The sequence below is a fragment of the Leuresthes tenuis genome, unplaced genomic scaffold (assembly GCF_036924035.1).
Source record: "Leuresthes tenuis unplaced genomic scaffold, fLeuTen1.0.hap1 SCAF_17, whole genome shotgun sequence".
Lineage (NCBI taxonomy): Eukaryota > Metazoa > Chordata > Actinopteri > Atheriniformes > Atherinopsidae > Leuresthes > Leuresthes tenuis.
In genome coordinates, this window is record NW_027325371.1 from 15,533,054 (window position 1) to 15,546,414 (window position 13,361).

At 41.7% G+C, this 13,361-nt stretch overlaps 1 protein-coding gene across 1 annotated transcript; it reads right to left on the bottom strand.

Moving 5' to 3' along the window:
- Nucleotides 1-3,436: 3,436 nt before the first annotated feature.
- On the bottom strand, nucleotides 3,437-4,505 carry ier2a (immediate early response 2a). Its single transcript, XM_072369245.1, has one exon. It carries the CDS (start codon nucleotides 4,417-4,419, stop codon nucleotides 3,865-3,867), a length of 555 nt encoding a protein of 184 aa, XP_072225346.1. The 5' UTR covers nucleotides 4,420-4,505; the 3' UTR covers nucleotides 3,437-3,864.
- Between the last annotated feature and the right edge of the window lie 8,856 nt (nucleotides 4,506-13,361).

Here is a 13,361-nt window from a genome sequence, read left to right on the forward strand (position 1 = left end):
TGACAGTTCAGACGACGGTGTATTCTCCCCTTGGGCTTTGTGAGAGAGTCAGAGGGTGCAGGAGCCAGCCAAATCTGTTGTGTACTTGTTCTAACTGGCTGTTGGACCTTTGATCTCTCACTCACTCCTTCTTTTTTCTCTCTAACTCTGTCTCTCTCACACTTACCTGTCGCACTCTCAGCCAGTCTCACCGCTATTTCTACCAGTGCATTTTGTAATTCCAAACAGAACTCTTCCTAAAGAATAAAATCCAGAGAGAATGCACTCTGCTCTGCCTCTTTTCTTGTTTACAATTCTACTCTTGTTGTTTTAAGAATTGTGTGTGCGTCTGTCTGCATGGCAAAGATATTTTATAGCTCTAAGATACCCTGGTACATTTCTAAGTGTTTGATGGCATTTGTCATTAAACATGTTGACTTGACACAAGAAAGAAAAAGTTTTAGTCCTTAAAGCCGTCTTCTTAAAGCCAGACTAATACACCCAGATAATGTGGTTAGAGTTTGAATAACTCAAAATAACTGCAAAATCCCACATAAAGCTGCTATGATTTGCGTGTTTTTCTGCTTACCGTGTCACAAATGACTGACTACTAAGACTACATGTCAATTCGTGTGATTGCTTAAAGCATTTCCAGACTCTGCTCTGATAAAATCCTTTTTTTTACACAGTCCTCAGCATTGTGACATCAAATAACTCTGTTCCATTCGTGCTCCTGTATACTGCTTCAAGGACAGTGGTTCAGTTAACAGGCCAAGTTGAGGTGTAAAAATAGCTCCACGAGTGGCAGCTGAGGCCGGGCTGTGTAGCCTGCAAGATGAGCAAAGCCAGGTTTATTCTGCCGCATTCCATGTTAACTTGGAAGTCTGAGCTTTTGAGCTCTCAGTTGGAAAAACAACAATCCATCCATTTTCTCTACCCCCTTAATCTAATTCAGGGTCGCAGGGAGCTTCTGCATTAGTGTTTGTATGCATAAAATACAGTGTAATGCTTTGTTATTGACTGGTATTGCAAACTTTAGCTACCTTGAATCCTCATTTATGAAAGAAGTGGATAGGATCCTACTAAAAGTTGGTGTACGCACAAAAACCGGAGAGAAAATAATGAAACACAGGCTTCTATATCACTCAATTTAAAGGAGCTGATGGAACTGTTATGGTTCACTGACACAAAAAGTACAGCTGGTTTTATTACTTGTAAAAAAGTGGAGCTGTTGCCAAATATAAGCAATTAAGAGGTCGTCACGTTTCATTTTGGGCTTCAGTTTACCACATCACCATTTGCTCTCCTAACTCCCGCTGTCTCCAAAACACTCATGTAACACTCATATATACACGAGTCGCAACCTCTGTACAGAGGTGTGTACATTCTCCTGTCAAGTTTGTTTTTATAGATACTAACTTTTGCATGGGAATGCCACTTTCAGGTCCTACTTTTGAGTGTATGCAACAGCTGAGGTCTCCGTTCAGTCAGCAAACTGCCCAATCCCAGCTCTGACGTGTGACTTCTGGGGAAAAGTGGAATTCACCATACTCACATAAAACTAGTCCACTAAAGCACCACTGAAGGTCAGACTCACCCCCTTTGAAATGGGTTGATGTTTCTTGGAGTCTTGAGGGCAGCAGAACAAGCCATTAATGGAGCATCGACTCTGTTCATACTTGATCTTATCGTGCGCCCTGGATGATCGGAGCAGACAGGGACCGCTCTGGATGCAACCTTCACTGCAAGCTGACACTTGAGCATAGTTCTGAACGGACCCACAATTCAATTTGACAACACAAGATGTCAATATATAAAGCATTAGTAAAGCATAAATGCATAAAACCACACATATGTTGGTTTTTGATAAGGCTAACCGCATTAAACCATGTTAAACCTATGTTGAATAATCAATGCAAAGGTTGCTACGTGTTTTTACAAAAGGTGGGCTTTTGTCGTTACTCCTTCTTGACACTGGTGTGGTGTAGAATGTGTTTCCACATGCATCTCTCCTGAGCACTTGTAAATGGATCTCACTCTTATTCACTCTGTATCTGAATAAATATGTACCCCACACCATGTCTGCTTGCACAGCCAGAATGCGGCCGGTTCGGTTTTGGTAAGGTCGCATGCACTCAAACCCTCTCAGCTCACACATTAACAGAACGGACATTGACAGGTAGATAATTGCAGCTGATATCAGTGACAGTCACTTGTCACGAATAAGTGGACACCTTAGGTAAAAATGCGGAAACTGTGTGTGATTCATTGCTCAAACCGAGAGGAACCTTGTGACTGTGTGACTGACTTCCTTGGGCTGCAGTTATGAGCCGTTATGAGCACTTTTCACACACACACAGCTTGACAATTGCCTATGTAAAACTATTCAGTCGCGCAGCTTTCATGATAATGGTTTGATGATCAATTTCAATCAAACTGTCGCTCAGCGCTCACGTGGATCTCATCCCAACCCAACCCTATGCAGAAGACGTGAACGCGTCAGCTTATGTCTTTCACAATGAGCCTGTGTGAGAAAGAAACAGTAGGAGAGGGAAAGTGTTTCGATTGGAATAGCCGAACACATGCTGTTACAAGACGTACGTGTGTTGTGTGTTTGACGCATGTATTTTCACAGGCATGACCAGACGATTCCGGCCACTCCCCCCAGGCCTGTGTGTACACCGACAGAGTGCTCTGGTTTCAACCGGAAGAATAGGCGCTCAGTTGGGGCCTCACGCAGGCACTTCCCCCCACATTCCTTCTTTTTTTTTTCTTGGATCACCCCCTTCCCCCAAAACAAACAAGCACACACACACACACACATACACACAGTCACTGGTGAATACCTCCATACAAGTTGAAGGGATGTTCACATGCAACTTTCATTCCTTTCATAATAAGACCATTTCTTTAACAAAGCTAATTTGGCTTGACCAGAACATGTAAGCAATTACTTTAAATGAGATGAGGACTGTATTAAAAGGATTCTAATCACTAGTGGTAGAAAAAAAAATCGATATTGATAATTGTGAAAGCTAAATTCAGGTTAGCTCATGTTTAAGTATAATATTACCTCTTAAACAAATTTTTGTGTACACAATAACTGAGATATAGACCTAACTGATTCTAGGGCTTCAGATCACAGCTACATAGCCTACTTGGAGAGCAACAAGACCCCCATTGTTTCCAGTGTTTGGCCAGTCAATGGCTTGTTGGCCTCCCCCCTCATTCTTTGGACCACAACCTCCTGAACTGTTCCCTCTTTTGTTCTGCAAATCGGTGTGTGGGGGGGTAGGGGTGGAAGCTAACTTCTTGACACCCAAGTTTCCTGTCCAAACACACCCACACTCCTCTTTCACACCCAGACCAAAGGCGCGCACACACATGTATGCCATCACTGATGTATGAGGGATTTATGAGTGTCTGTGGAAAAACAACACACCACTAGAGGTTCGCATCAGGTATAAAAATGTTTAATAAATACTGAGGTAGTTGCAGTCATTGAATGTTTTACACTTGAACACACATCCCATCTTCAGTGTCAGCGTGTAGTCATCATCAACATGCTCATGTACAGTAACATCAGCTGCGTGGAGCAACACGAGTTCATTCACTTGTGGAAATGTTCATGAATGGCAGCGAAGGCTCGATCCCGTGATCTCATGTAGTCCCGCCTTTGGCCAGCTGAAGTCATAACGAGGCCTGGGGTCACTGGGACTCACCAACAGCACTTCTTCCGTGGTAGCTGTTAACAAGCCAAGGCAGGTGAGAGTCTTGCCTGGGGCGTTTGGGCCGCACTTTCCCAGCCAAACTCAGGCGGCCCTCGTGGGGCGTTCAAAGGCTCCCATCGGGACGTGTCAAAAAATTAAATCCACACAGGGTTTTTCAACACGCTGCTATGGCAGTCTGTAGGGGGATGGGAGTTGGGGGTGGTCCTAGTTTACTACTACACGTCACAAAGTCCACCAAAACGGAATTAACAAGGAGCTGCTGGGGGGTATTACCATGTTCAAGTTTTGCCTTCTTGCAAGGCAGGAAATCCGGCTCGGCCGCCGCTTTACCCCGTCTTTTCCGTGTGTGCTGCGTCGGCACACCGGGGCACATATTCTCCTTGTTTTCCGCGCTGCTGCGAGTGTCTGCTCCGTCGGGCAGGTGAGGTGAAGTCTGAGGCTGTTCTGGGGGGAGGGAAGCGGGACTCTGGAGCCCTTGAACGCCCCTTGGCTCTGTGGTCATCTCACCCGCGTATTGTTGGTGTTCACCCGCTGCCAAAACACTCTCTGCCGTCGTCTGAGCCGCATGGTAGATGTCCCGGGCGGATTTCATCACCAGAGTCAAGAGGAGACTCCGATGGAGACGAAGACCTCCCCGCTGCGTGCGAGAGCTGTACAGTTTCCCCAATGCCACGACCATGATCCTCTTGGCCTCAGCGCTGACCTCCATGACGCAGCTTGTTTTGAAACCGGTCCAGGAAAAACAATAACAGGTTAACGCGTGAAGTAGTCCTTCTGTCCCCAATGACTTCACGCGCAGACACAATGCAGGCTGCGTGCCGGACTACTCTTTATAACCTCGTTGACGTCACTCACGCAGCGTCATACGAGCCCCGCCCACACCAGCCTCACACACGGATTTGTACTTCAAACAACCGTGAAGCAGCTGGCCAGATAACTGTGGGACTGTGGAAGTTTGCTGTCGATGCAAGCTCAAATCTTAAAATACAGAAGGTAAAATATGTGCTGAGAAAGAAGAATTCATAGAGCAGACACCAGCGAAGCAGATGGAAAACATTAAAACAAGCAAGACATACAGCAGTAGAAATCTGTATCATAAGATTCCTCATTTTTGAGCATAGTTTAGAATAATAGAAGACCGTTTATGATTGATCTTTTTTCCCTTTCACCCTACATCTTGGAACTTGGGACTCCCCACCCTTTCTGACAGACGCACACACTTCTCCGTGCATTGTACAGCCCGTAGCTAACATAACCAGTTAATACCGACTCTGGTTTTATGATGGCATATTTAGCTGCTGCCAGAGCTCAGGTTTCAGCATTGTGACTCCCTTTAAAAGCTTGTCAGAGTCATATTTTGGTCGCAAGGTCACGTGGCACAAATACCGAAGTTATTCAAGACAATTAAGCAGCTAAAACTGCTTAAAAAAGAAAGACAATTAAACCTTTTTGCAACTTGGTGAGGTAAAAGTAAAAGTCCAATCGCTCCGTGCAACTGCAATATAGAATTAATATATTGTTTTACTCTTTAGCACTGTTGTAATACATATTTTATGTAAAATGTGGCTTACATAACAGGCTATTTAACAGAAGTTCATAACCTGTCTTCCGGCATCGTCACTATAACATTCTTTATGCAGCCAAGCAAGTACCAGGTCATTTGATTTGATGTTATTCAAAACGAGATTGCTGTGCTGTTATCACCAAAGATTTAAAGAGTCCCTCTGCTCAGTCTGACGTTTAGTCAAGTTTAAATTCTAAGCATCTGACTTTCAGTTAATCTTAACAGTGAAAACACATCTAACGCGTCACATGTGTATTTATAAAACAGGAGGTGAAGCGGCCTGTTGTGTGGAAGGTATTTTGGTCTATTCTTATCCTTTCTCCCATCAGGAAGGGAAACTATTCCACTCCCCCAGCTATCTGGAATGGTCAATAGACTGTCTATAATCCAGCCTGAGCTCTCCTCACTCTCACCCATCCCCCAGCGCGCTGCTTCCTTCAGCAGGAAACAAGAAAGGCTGGTGGGGGAGGGGAGGGACTGAGGTTAACAGACAGATGCCCATATTAAGCACATCCTGCTCCTGTGGGGCCTTGCTGAGGAAAACCCATGACGTGCGTGGGAGCCCTGGTTTCCTGAGGCCATTTAAAGTAACAGTAGTGAGAATTGCGTCAGGGCTCGCTACTTCCTAGAGACCATATTTGGGCATCGAAAGCTATTCCCTCGCTTTGTATGGCTATCAGAAAATGGTCAGTTCTTCAGACTTTAATGACGGAGGGAAAGGGTTGTCTTGATTATAGTAATTATGAGGACATCTGATTAGATTAGATTGTATTTCACTCAGCTTAATGATCTGCTATCCGTGCAGATTTAAATTCTTAAAGACAGCGAGGAAGAAATTTCTTTTCACCCTCTTTTTGTCGGCCTCAGAAAGGAATTTGTGGTATGCAGGCGATTGTCCCTCCTGTGACTGCAGTTTAACAGAGCTTTGGTGGCAGAGAAAAGCAGGTCACTGTTTTCATCTTCACAACATGCTGCCAGTGCTGCCAGAAAATATGCTTATCTACATAGAAAGAATGTATCAAAATCGGTTGGTACGATATGAAAAGAAAGAGAAAGACACCAGCACTGTTAAAGTTAAATCTGAATAATTATGCCATTACTTTTGTTGATAGTTTTTTAAAGACACTCTTTCGATTTTGCAAGGTTCCGACCGTACTTCTGCTAAAGTCTTATTGCACTTTATTCTCAGTTTGAAATCTCTGCAGTGGATCCCGAAAGGAAGCTGGTTTTTGCTTCACTTTTGAGTGCTGCAAAATGATAGTGTGGGAACATGCTGCCCTCTTGTGGTCATTGTATGGAATTGAACCAGAAGGGTAACTTTGTGCAAAACATAGATAAAAACAGAATACAATTATTTGCGAATGAATGAAAGCAGTACAAGGACACGATATGTTCAAACTGAATATTTTTTTTATTTTTGCAAATATTCACTATTTTTTTTTTCATTTCATGCCTGCAACACGTTCAAAAAAAAAAAAAAAAACTGGGACAGGGGCCACAACAGACTTGGACAATTGAGGTTCCACAAGTGAACAGGTTAATTGGAAACGGTAATTTGTCATGGATGGGTATAAAAGGAACATCAACGAAAGTCTCAGTCGGTCACAAGCAAGGATGGGATGAGGGTCACCACAATAGTCCAACCCTTTAAGGGCAGCGTTTCTCAATATATTTCATTATCATCATCTACAGTTCATAATATCATCAAAAGATACAGAGCGGCAAGGTCGAAAACCAACACTGACATTCTGTAAAGGATATTACCACGTGGGCTCAACACTTCAGAAAAACATTGTCAGTTTACACAGTTCGTTTGCTACATCTACCAGTGCAAGTGAAAACTCTACCATGAAAAGGCAAAGCCATATTTCAATAACACCCAGAAACGCTGCCGGTTACTCTGGGCCTGAGCTCATTTAAGACGGACTGACGCAAAGTGGAAAAGTGTGCTGTGGTCTGACAAGTCCAAATTTCAAACTGTTTTTGGAAATCACGGACGTGATGTCCTCTGTGCTAAAGACGAAAAGGACCATCCAGATTGCTATCAGCGGGCCACGTATTCTCTGAAAAGCAGGTCACTGTTTTCATCTTCACAACATACTGCCAGTGTCAGAAAATATGCTTATCTACATAGAAGGAATGTATCAAAATCGGTTGGTATGATATGAAAAGAAAGAGAAAGACACCAGCACTGTTAAAGTTAAATCTGAATAATTATGTCATTACTTTTGTTGATAGTTTTTTAAAGACACTCTTTCGATTTTGCAAGGCTCCGACCGTACTTCTGCTAAAGTCTTATTGCACTTTATTCTCAGTTTGAAATCTCTGCAGTGGATCCCGAAAGGAAGCTGGTTTTTGCTTCACTTTTGAGTGCTGCAAAATGATAGTGTGGGAACATGCTGCCCTCTTGTGGTCATTGTATGGAATTGAACCAGAAGGGTAACTTTGTGCAAAACATAGATAAAAACAGAATACAATTATTTGCGAACCCTTTTTAACCTTTACTCAAATGAAAGCAGTACAAGGACACGATATGTTCAAACTGAATATTTTTTTATTTTTGCAAATATTCACTATTTTTTTTTATTTCATGCCTGCAACACGTTCAAAAAAAAAAAAAAACTGGGACAGGGGCCACAACAGACTTGGACAATTGAGGTTCCACAAGTGAACAGGTTAATTGGAAACGGTAATTTGTCATGGATGGGTATAAAAGGAGCATCAACGAAAGTCTCAGTTGTTCACAAGCAAGGATGGGATGAGGGTCACCACAATAGTCCAACCCTTTAAGGGCAGCGTTTCTCAATATATTTCATTATCATCATCTACAGTTCATAATATCATCAAAAGATACAGAGCGGCAAGGTCGAAAACCAACACTGACATTCTGTAAAGGATATTACCACGTGGGCTCAACACTTCAGAAAAACATTGTCAGTTTACACAGTTCGTTTGCTACACCTACCAGTGCAAGTGCAAACTCTACCATGAAAAGGCAAAGCCATATATCAATAACACCCAGAAACGCTGCCGGTTACTCTGGGCCTGAACTCATTCAAGACGGACTGACGCAAAGTGGAAAAGTGTGCTGTGGTCTGACAAGTCCAAATTTCAAACTGTTTTTGGAAATCACGGACGTGATGTCCTCTGTGCTAAAGACGAAAAGGACCATCCAGATTGCTATCAGCGGGCCACGTATTCTCTGAAAAGCAGGTCACTGTTTTCATCTTCACAACATACTGCCAGTGTCAGAAAATATGCTTATCTACATAGAAGGAATGTATCAAAATCGGTTGGTATGATATGAAAAGAACGAGAAAGACACCAGCACTGTTAAAGTTAAATCTGAATAATTATGTCATTACTTTTGTTGATAGTTTTTTAAAGACACTCTTTCGATTTTGCAAGGCTCCGACCGTACTTCTGCTAAAGTCTTATTGCACTTTATTCTCAGTTTGAAATCTCTGCAGTGGATCCCGAAAGGAAGCTGGTTTTTGCTTCACTTTTGAGTGCTGCAAAATGATAGTGTGGGAACATGCTGCCCTCTTGTGGTCATTGTATGGAATTGAACCAGAAGGGTAACATTGTGCAAAACATAGATAAAAACAGAATACAATTATTTGCGAACCCTTTTTAACCTTTACTCAAATGAAAGCAGTACAAGGACACGATATGTTCAAACTGAATATTTTTTTATTTTTGCAAATATTCACTATTTTTTTTTATTTCATGCCTGCAACACGTTCAAAAAAAAAAAAAAAACTGGGACAGGGGCCACAACAGACTTGGACAATTGAGGTTCCACAAGTGAACAGGTTAATTGGAAACGGTAATTTGTCATGGATGGGTATAAAAGGAGCATCAACGAAAGTCTCAGTTGTTCACAAGCAAGGATGGGATGAGGGTCACCACAATAGTCCAACCCTTTAAGGGCAGCGTTTCTCAATATATTTCATTATCATCATCTACAGTTCATAATATTATCAAAAGCTACAGGGCGGCAAGGTCGAAAACCAACACTGACATTCTGTAAAGGATATTACCACGTGGGCTCAACACTTCAGAAAAACATTGTCAGTTTACACAGTTCGTTTGCTACATGTACCAGTGCAAGTAAAAATTCTACCATGAAAAGGGAAAGCCATATATCAATAACACCCAGAAACGCTGCCGGTTACTCTGGGCCTGAGCTCATTTAAGACGGACTGAAGTGGAAAAGTGTGCTGTGGTCTGACAAGTCCACATTACAAACTGTTTTTGGAAATCACGGACGTGATGTCCTCTGTGCCAAAGAGGAAAAGGACCATCCAGATTGCTATCAGCGGGCCACGTATTCTCTGAAAAGCAGGTCACTGTTTTCATCTTCACAACATGCTGCCAGTGTCAGAAAATATGCTTATCTACATAGAAGGAATGTATCAAAATCGGTTGGTATGATATGAAAAGAACGAGAAAGACACCAGCACTGTTAAAGTTAAATCTGAATAATTATGTCATTACTTTTGTTGATCGTTTTTTAAAGACACACTTTCAATTTTGCAAGGCTCCGGCCGTACTTCTGTTAAAGTCTTATTGCACTTTATTCTCAGTTTTAAATCTCTGCAGTGGATCCCGAAAGGATGCTTCACTTTTGAGTTCTGCAAAATGATAGTGTGGGAACATGCTGCCCTCTTGTGGTCATTGTATGGAATTGAACCAGAAGGGTACAGCTGGTTTGGAGCCCGTTCAAAAGCTACAGCATGAGCCATCGTAGAGGTCAACTGGTACACATTAATTATCACTGCTCTTCACTCTTAATCCTTTCTCACTAAACTGAGACGACACATTGCCATGTTGACCTTTGATATTCCTTTGATCTTTTTTTTTTGGGGGGGGGGGGGATGTGTGCAATATATTGCCCCTTATATCTTTAAAAAGAAAAAGAAAAAACCCCTGTAGGACTGCTAACATGGTATAAAAAATAAGTCATATTAACTGGTTATTAACACTCCACTAGCAGTGTTAAAATTGATTAAGTTTTAAATATACAGCTTGATCCAAAAGTTTGAGCCTTCTGTTGAAAATGCTTACACTGTTGATTCAAGTTAAATTAAATAAAGAGAGCATTTTTGCCCATGTTGTATGCGTAGAATCTTGTCCATGTTGCTGCTCTCTTATGTAACTGACAGCAGGGCTTAAGCTACACTGACTTTGTGTTCAAGCAAAACCTGATAAGGAATTTTGACCACATGATCTGGATTATATTTCAAAGAGCTTCAAGTGATTGACAGTCAGGGATGCAAGGAGGCTTTCTCGGTTTTACAGGACACCAAAAAGGATGTAGTCTGTCTCTGAAGACTCACAGTGACACTGAGAGTACCCCTTCTTGGCCAGGAATCAGTTGATTTGGCTCCATGGCCACCTCCAGAATACCAAACACCCCCAGACTGGCATTTTCCCGCCACCATGTTTGCACTTTTTGGTCTGATGCATTTCTGCCGGTCACCTCCTCACATACAGACTTTTATTATTTGCAGAAATCTCAAGCTTGGAATCTTGCATTATTACACTTAGTCCACCTCATGGATTTGAATTTTGTATTTATTTATTAATTTTTTACAAAGCTTTTACTGGCTGGAGCCATGTGCTCTTTATTTAACTAGTTCTCTAAATTGTGATAAAGTTCTTTTTTTTCATCTCCCAGTGTGAAAAGCACAATTTATTGATCTTCTCATGTTGTGGTCAGTTTTGGTTTCACATTATTTTGCTTCGAGTTTACAATTGAAAGGAGTTAACAGGGTCATCGTACCAAACGTTTTTCTTCCCATCTTACTGGGATGTTTTGAGGGACTGACAAAATAGACATTGGCTCTGTTTGGGTCTCCCAAACTCACTGGAAAAATGACCAAAAGTGACAAGTCTAAATTTCAATCTGTTTTTGGAAATCACGAACGTGGTGTCCTCTGTGCTAAGGAGGAAAAGGACCATCCAGATTGCTATCAGCGCAACGTTCAAAAGCCAGCATCTGTGATCGTATGGTGTTGGGATAAGTGCCATTAATGCTGAAAGGTACATGCAGGAGCAACATATGCTGCCATCCAAGCAGCGTCATTTTCAGGGATGTCCCTGCTTATTTTAGCGAGACAATGCCAAGCCACATTCTGTAAGTGTTACAACAGAACGGCTTCATGGTAAAAGAGTGCGGATACTAGACTGGCCTGCCTGCAGTCCAGACCTGTCTCCCACTGAAACTGCACTGCATTATGAAGCGTAAAATATGACAACAGAGCGACTGAAGTCGTATATCAAGTAAGAACGGGAAAGAATTACACCTACAAAGCTGTAACAATTAGTGTCCTCAGTTCCTAAACGCTTACTGAGTGTTGTTAAAAGGAAAGGCAATGTAACACAGTGGTAAACATGCCCTCGTCCCAGCTTTTTTTTTTTTTTGAAACATGTCGCAGGCATCTAATTCAAATTGATTTTTTTTTTCTTTGCAAAAAAACAATGACATTTATCAGTCTGAACTTTAAATATTGTGTCCTTGTAGTGTATTCAACTGAATATAGGTTGAAAACACTGTGCAAATAATTGTATTCTGTTTTTATTTCTGTCTTACACAATTTGTCTTAATTGGAATTGGGGTTTGTGCATGGTGAAGGGAAATATTTATTTTCATTGTAGAAAAAAATCTGTGTGCTCCTCGGTTGCCAAATATATGCTCAATCATTCATTAACGTTTGACAAGTATGACCAAAACAAGATAAAAGCTTCTTGAATTATGACACCATTAGTGACCCTTTTAAAATCACATGTAGTCAAGCGAGTCAGTGTTTTTTTCTTCTTAGCTTGCTTTGTTTTTTGTTTCTGCAGCTCATCTATTTGACAAAAAAGCAAAATGTTGGTATTGTAGATTTCATCTTCTTTTTTTGTTGATCTGGGTTCAATTTTGATGCATTTATCGTCCCACCCTGCAGATGGAAAGATCCATAGCTGTGTTGCACTGTGTAGAGTAGAACTGGAAACATGCCATATTGATGCCATGTCGATGTTCGTTGTTTGTCTATCACTGTCAGTCAGGCGTTATCATAATAAGTTAAAAGTTTTCTGTGCACTCTAATGTGTTCGCTTTCCTACAGTCTGCTGTCTCGATCATCTTTCAACAGCAGGTGGTGCAATAACAAAGGAAATCATGCCTCCTTGATTCTGCTTTGCATACACAGTGGTTCGTGTCTGCTTTTGAGATGAAGGTGGGAGGTGGTCATACGTACACACACTGAAATGAAAGATGGTGATATAAGTTTACCTTATATAGGCACTGAAGAGTATATGTTGCATCACTGTATTGGTCAGCACTGTCGCCTCACAGCAAGAGTTCAGGGTGTCCAGGGTGTACTCCGCCTTTCAGCCAGCGGCAGCTGGAATAGGCTTCAGTCCGCACCTCCCACAGCCCTTTTCTATACCCTTAAGCAGGTATAGAAAATGGCAGATCTGATAGAATAATATGTCTTTTGTTTAGCTGAACCACCTTGAGTAAACTGACCAATTAGGTTTTTACTGCAATCTTTAAAAAGTACTCATTGCACATGGCTGTACATTTGTAAAGCAATGCAAAATTATTATTATTTTTAAATCTCTTATCATTTATTTATTCATTTTTGTTTTAGAACAGATGTACTTTCTGGACAGGTACAACCAGTAATGTAAATGTTATGTGTTGCCCTTGTGTGGTGCTGCTGTCTGTGGGGACCCGCTTGCAATAAAGAAAAATGATGCAATGAGTAATGTTCTCACTCTGAGACTTGTTGGCCTTGGCTCGGTTTCTGTGAACAAAGGCGCATTTTCACTGACTGCACACTGTGTGCTCTGTGACACATTCATATTCCATATGTGAGAATGAGATTGGTTTGGCTTGAGCCTCATGAAACTGCGAGAACTGTCGATGAAATCGAGTAAACGACTGGAAAGAAAGAGGTTTGCTGTGTGTCTCCTGTGTCCTCCTCTCACCAAGATCTGCCGTTCACACATTTGTGTGTGAAGATTAAACACAGGAATCTCTACAACTGCATTTGTTAAAAGCCCCAAGCACTCAGCATGTGTGTTGCGGT

Bases quoted from the DNA above. Each gene is read 5' to 3' on its own strand.
- ier2a (XM_072369245.1), bottom strand. From the start codon at position 4,419: ATGGAGGTCAGCGCTGAGGCCAAGAGGATCATGGTCGTGGCATTGGGG.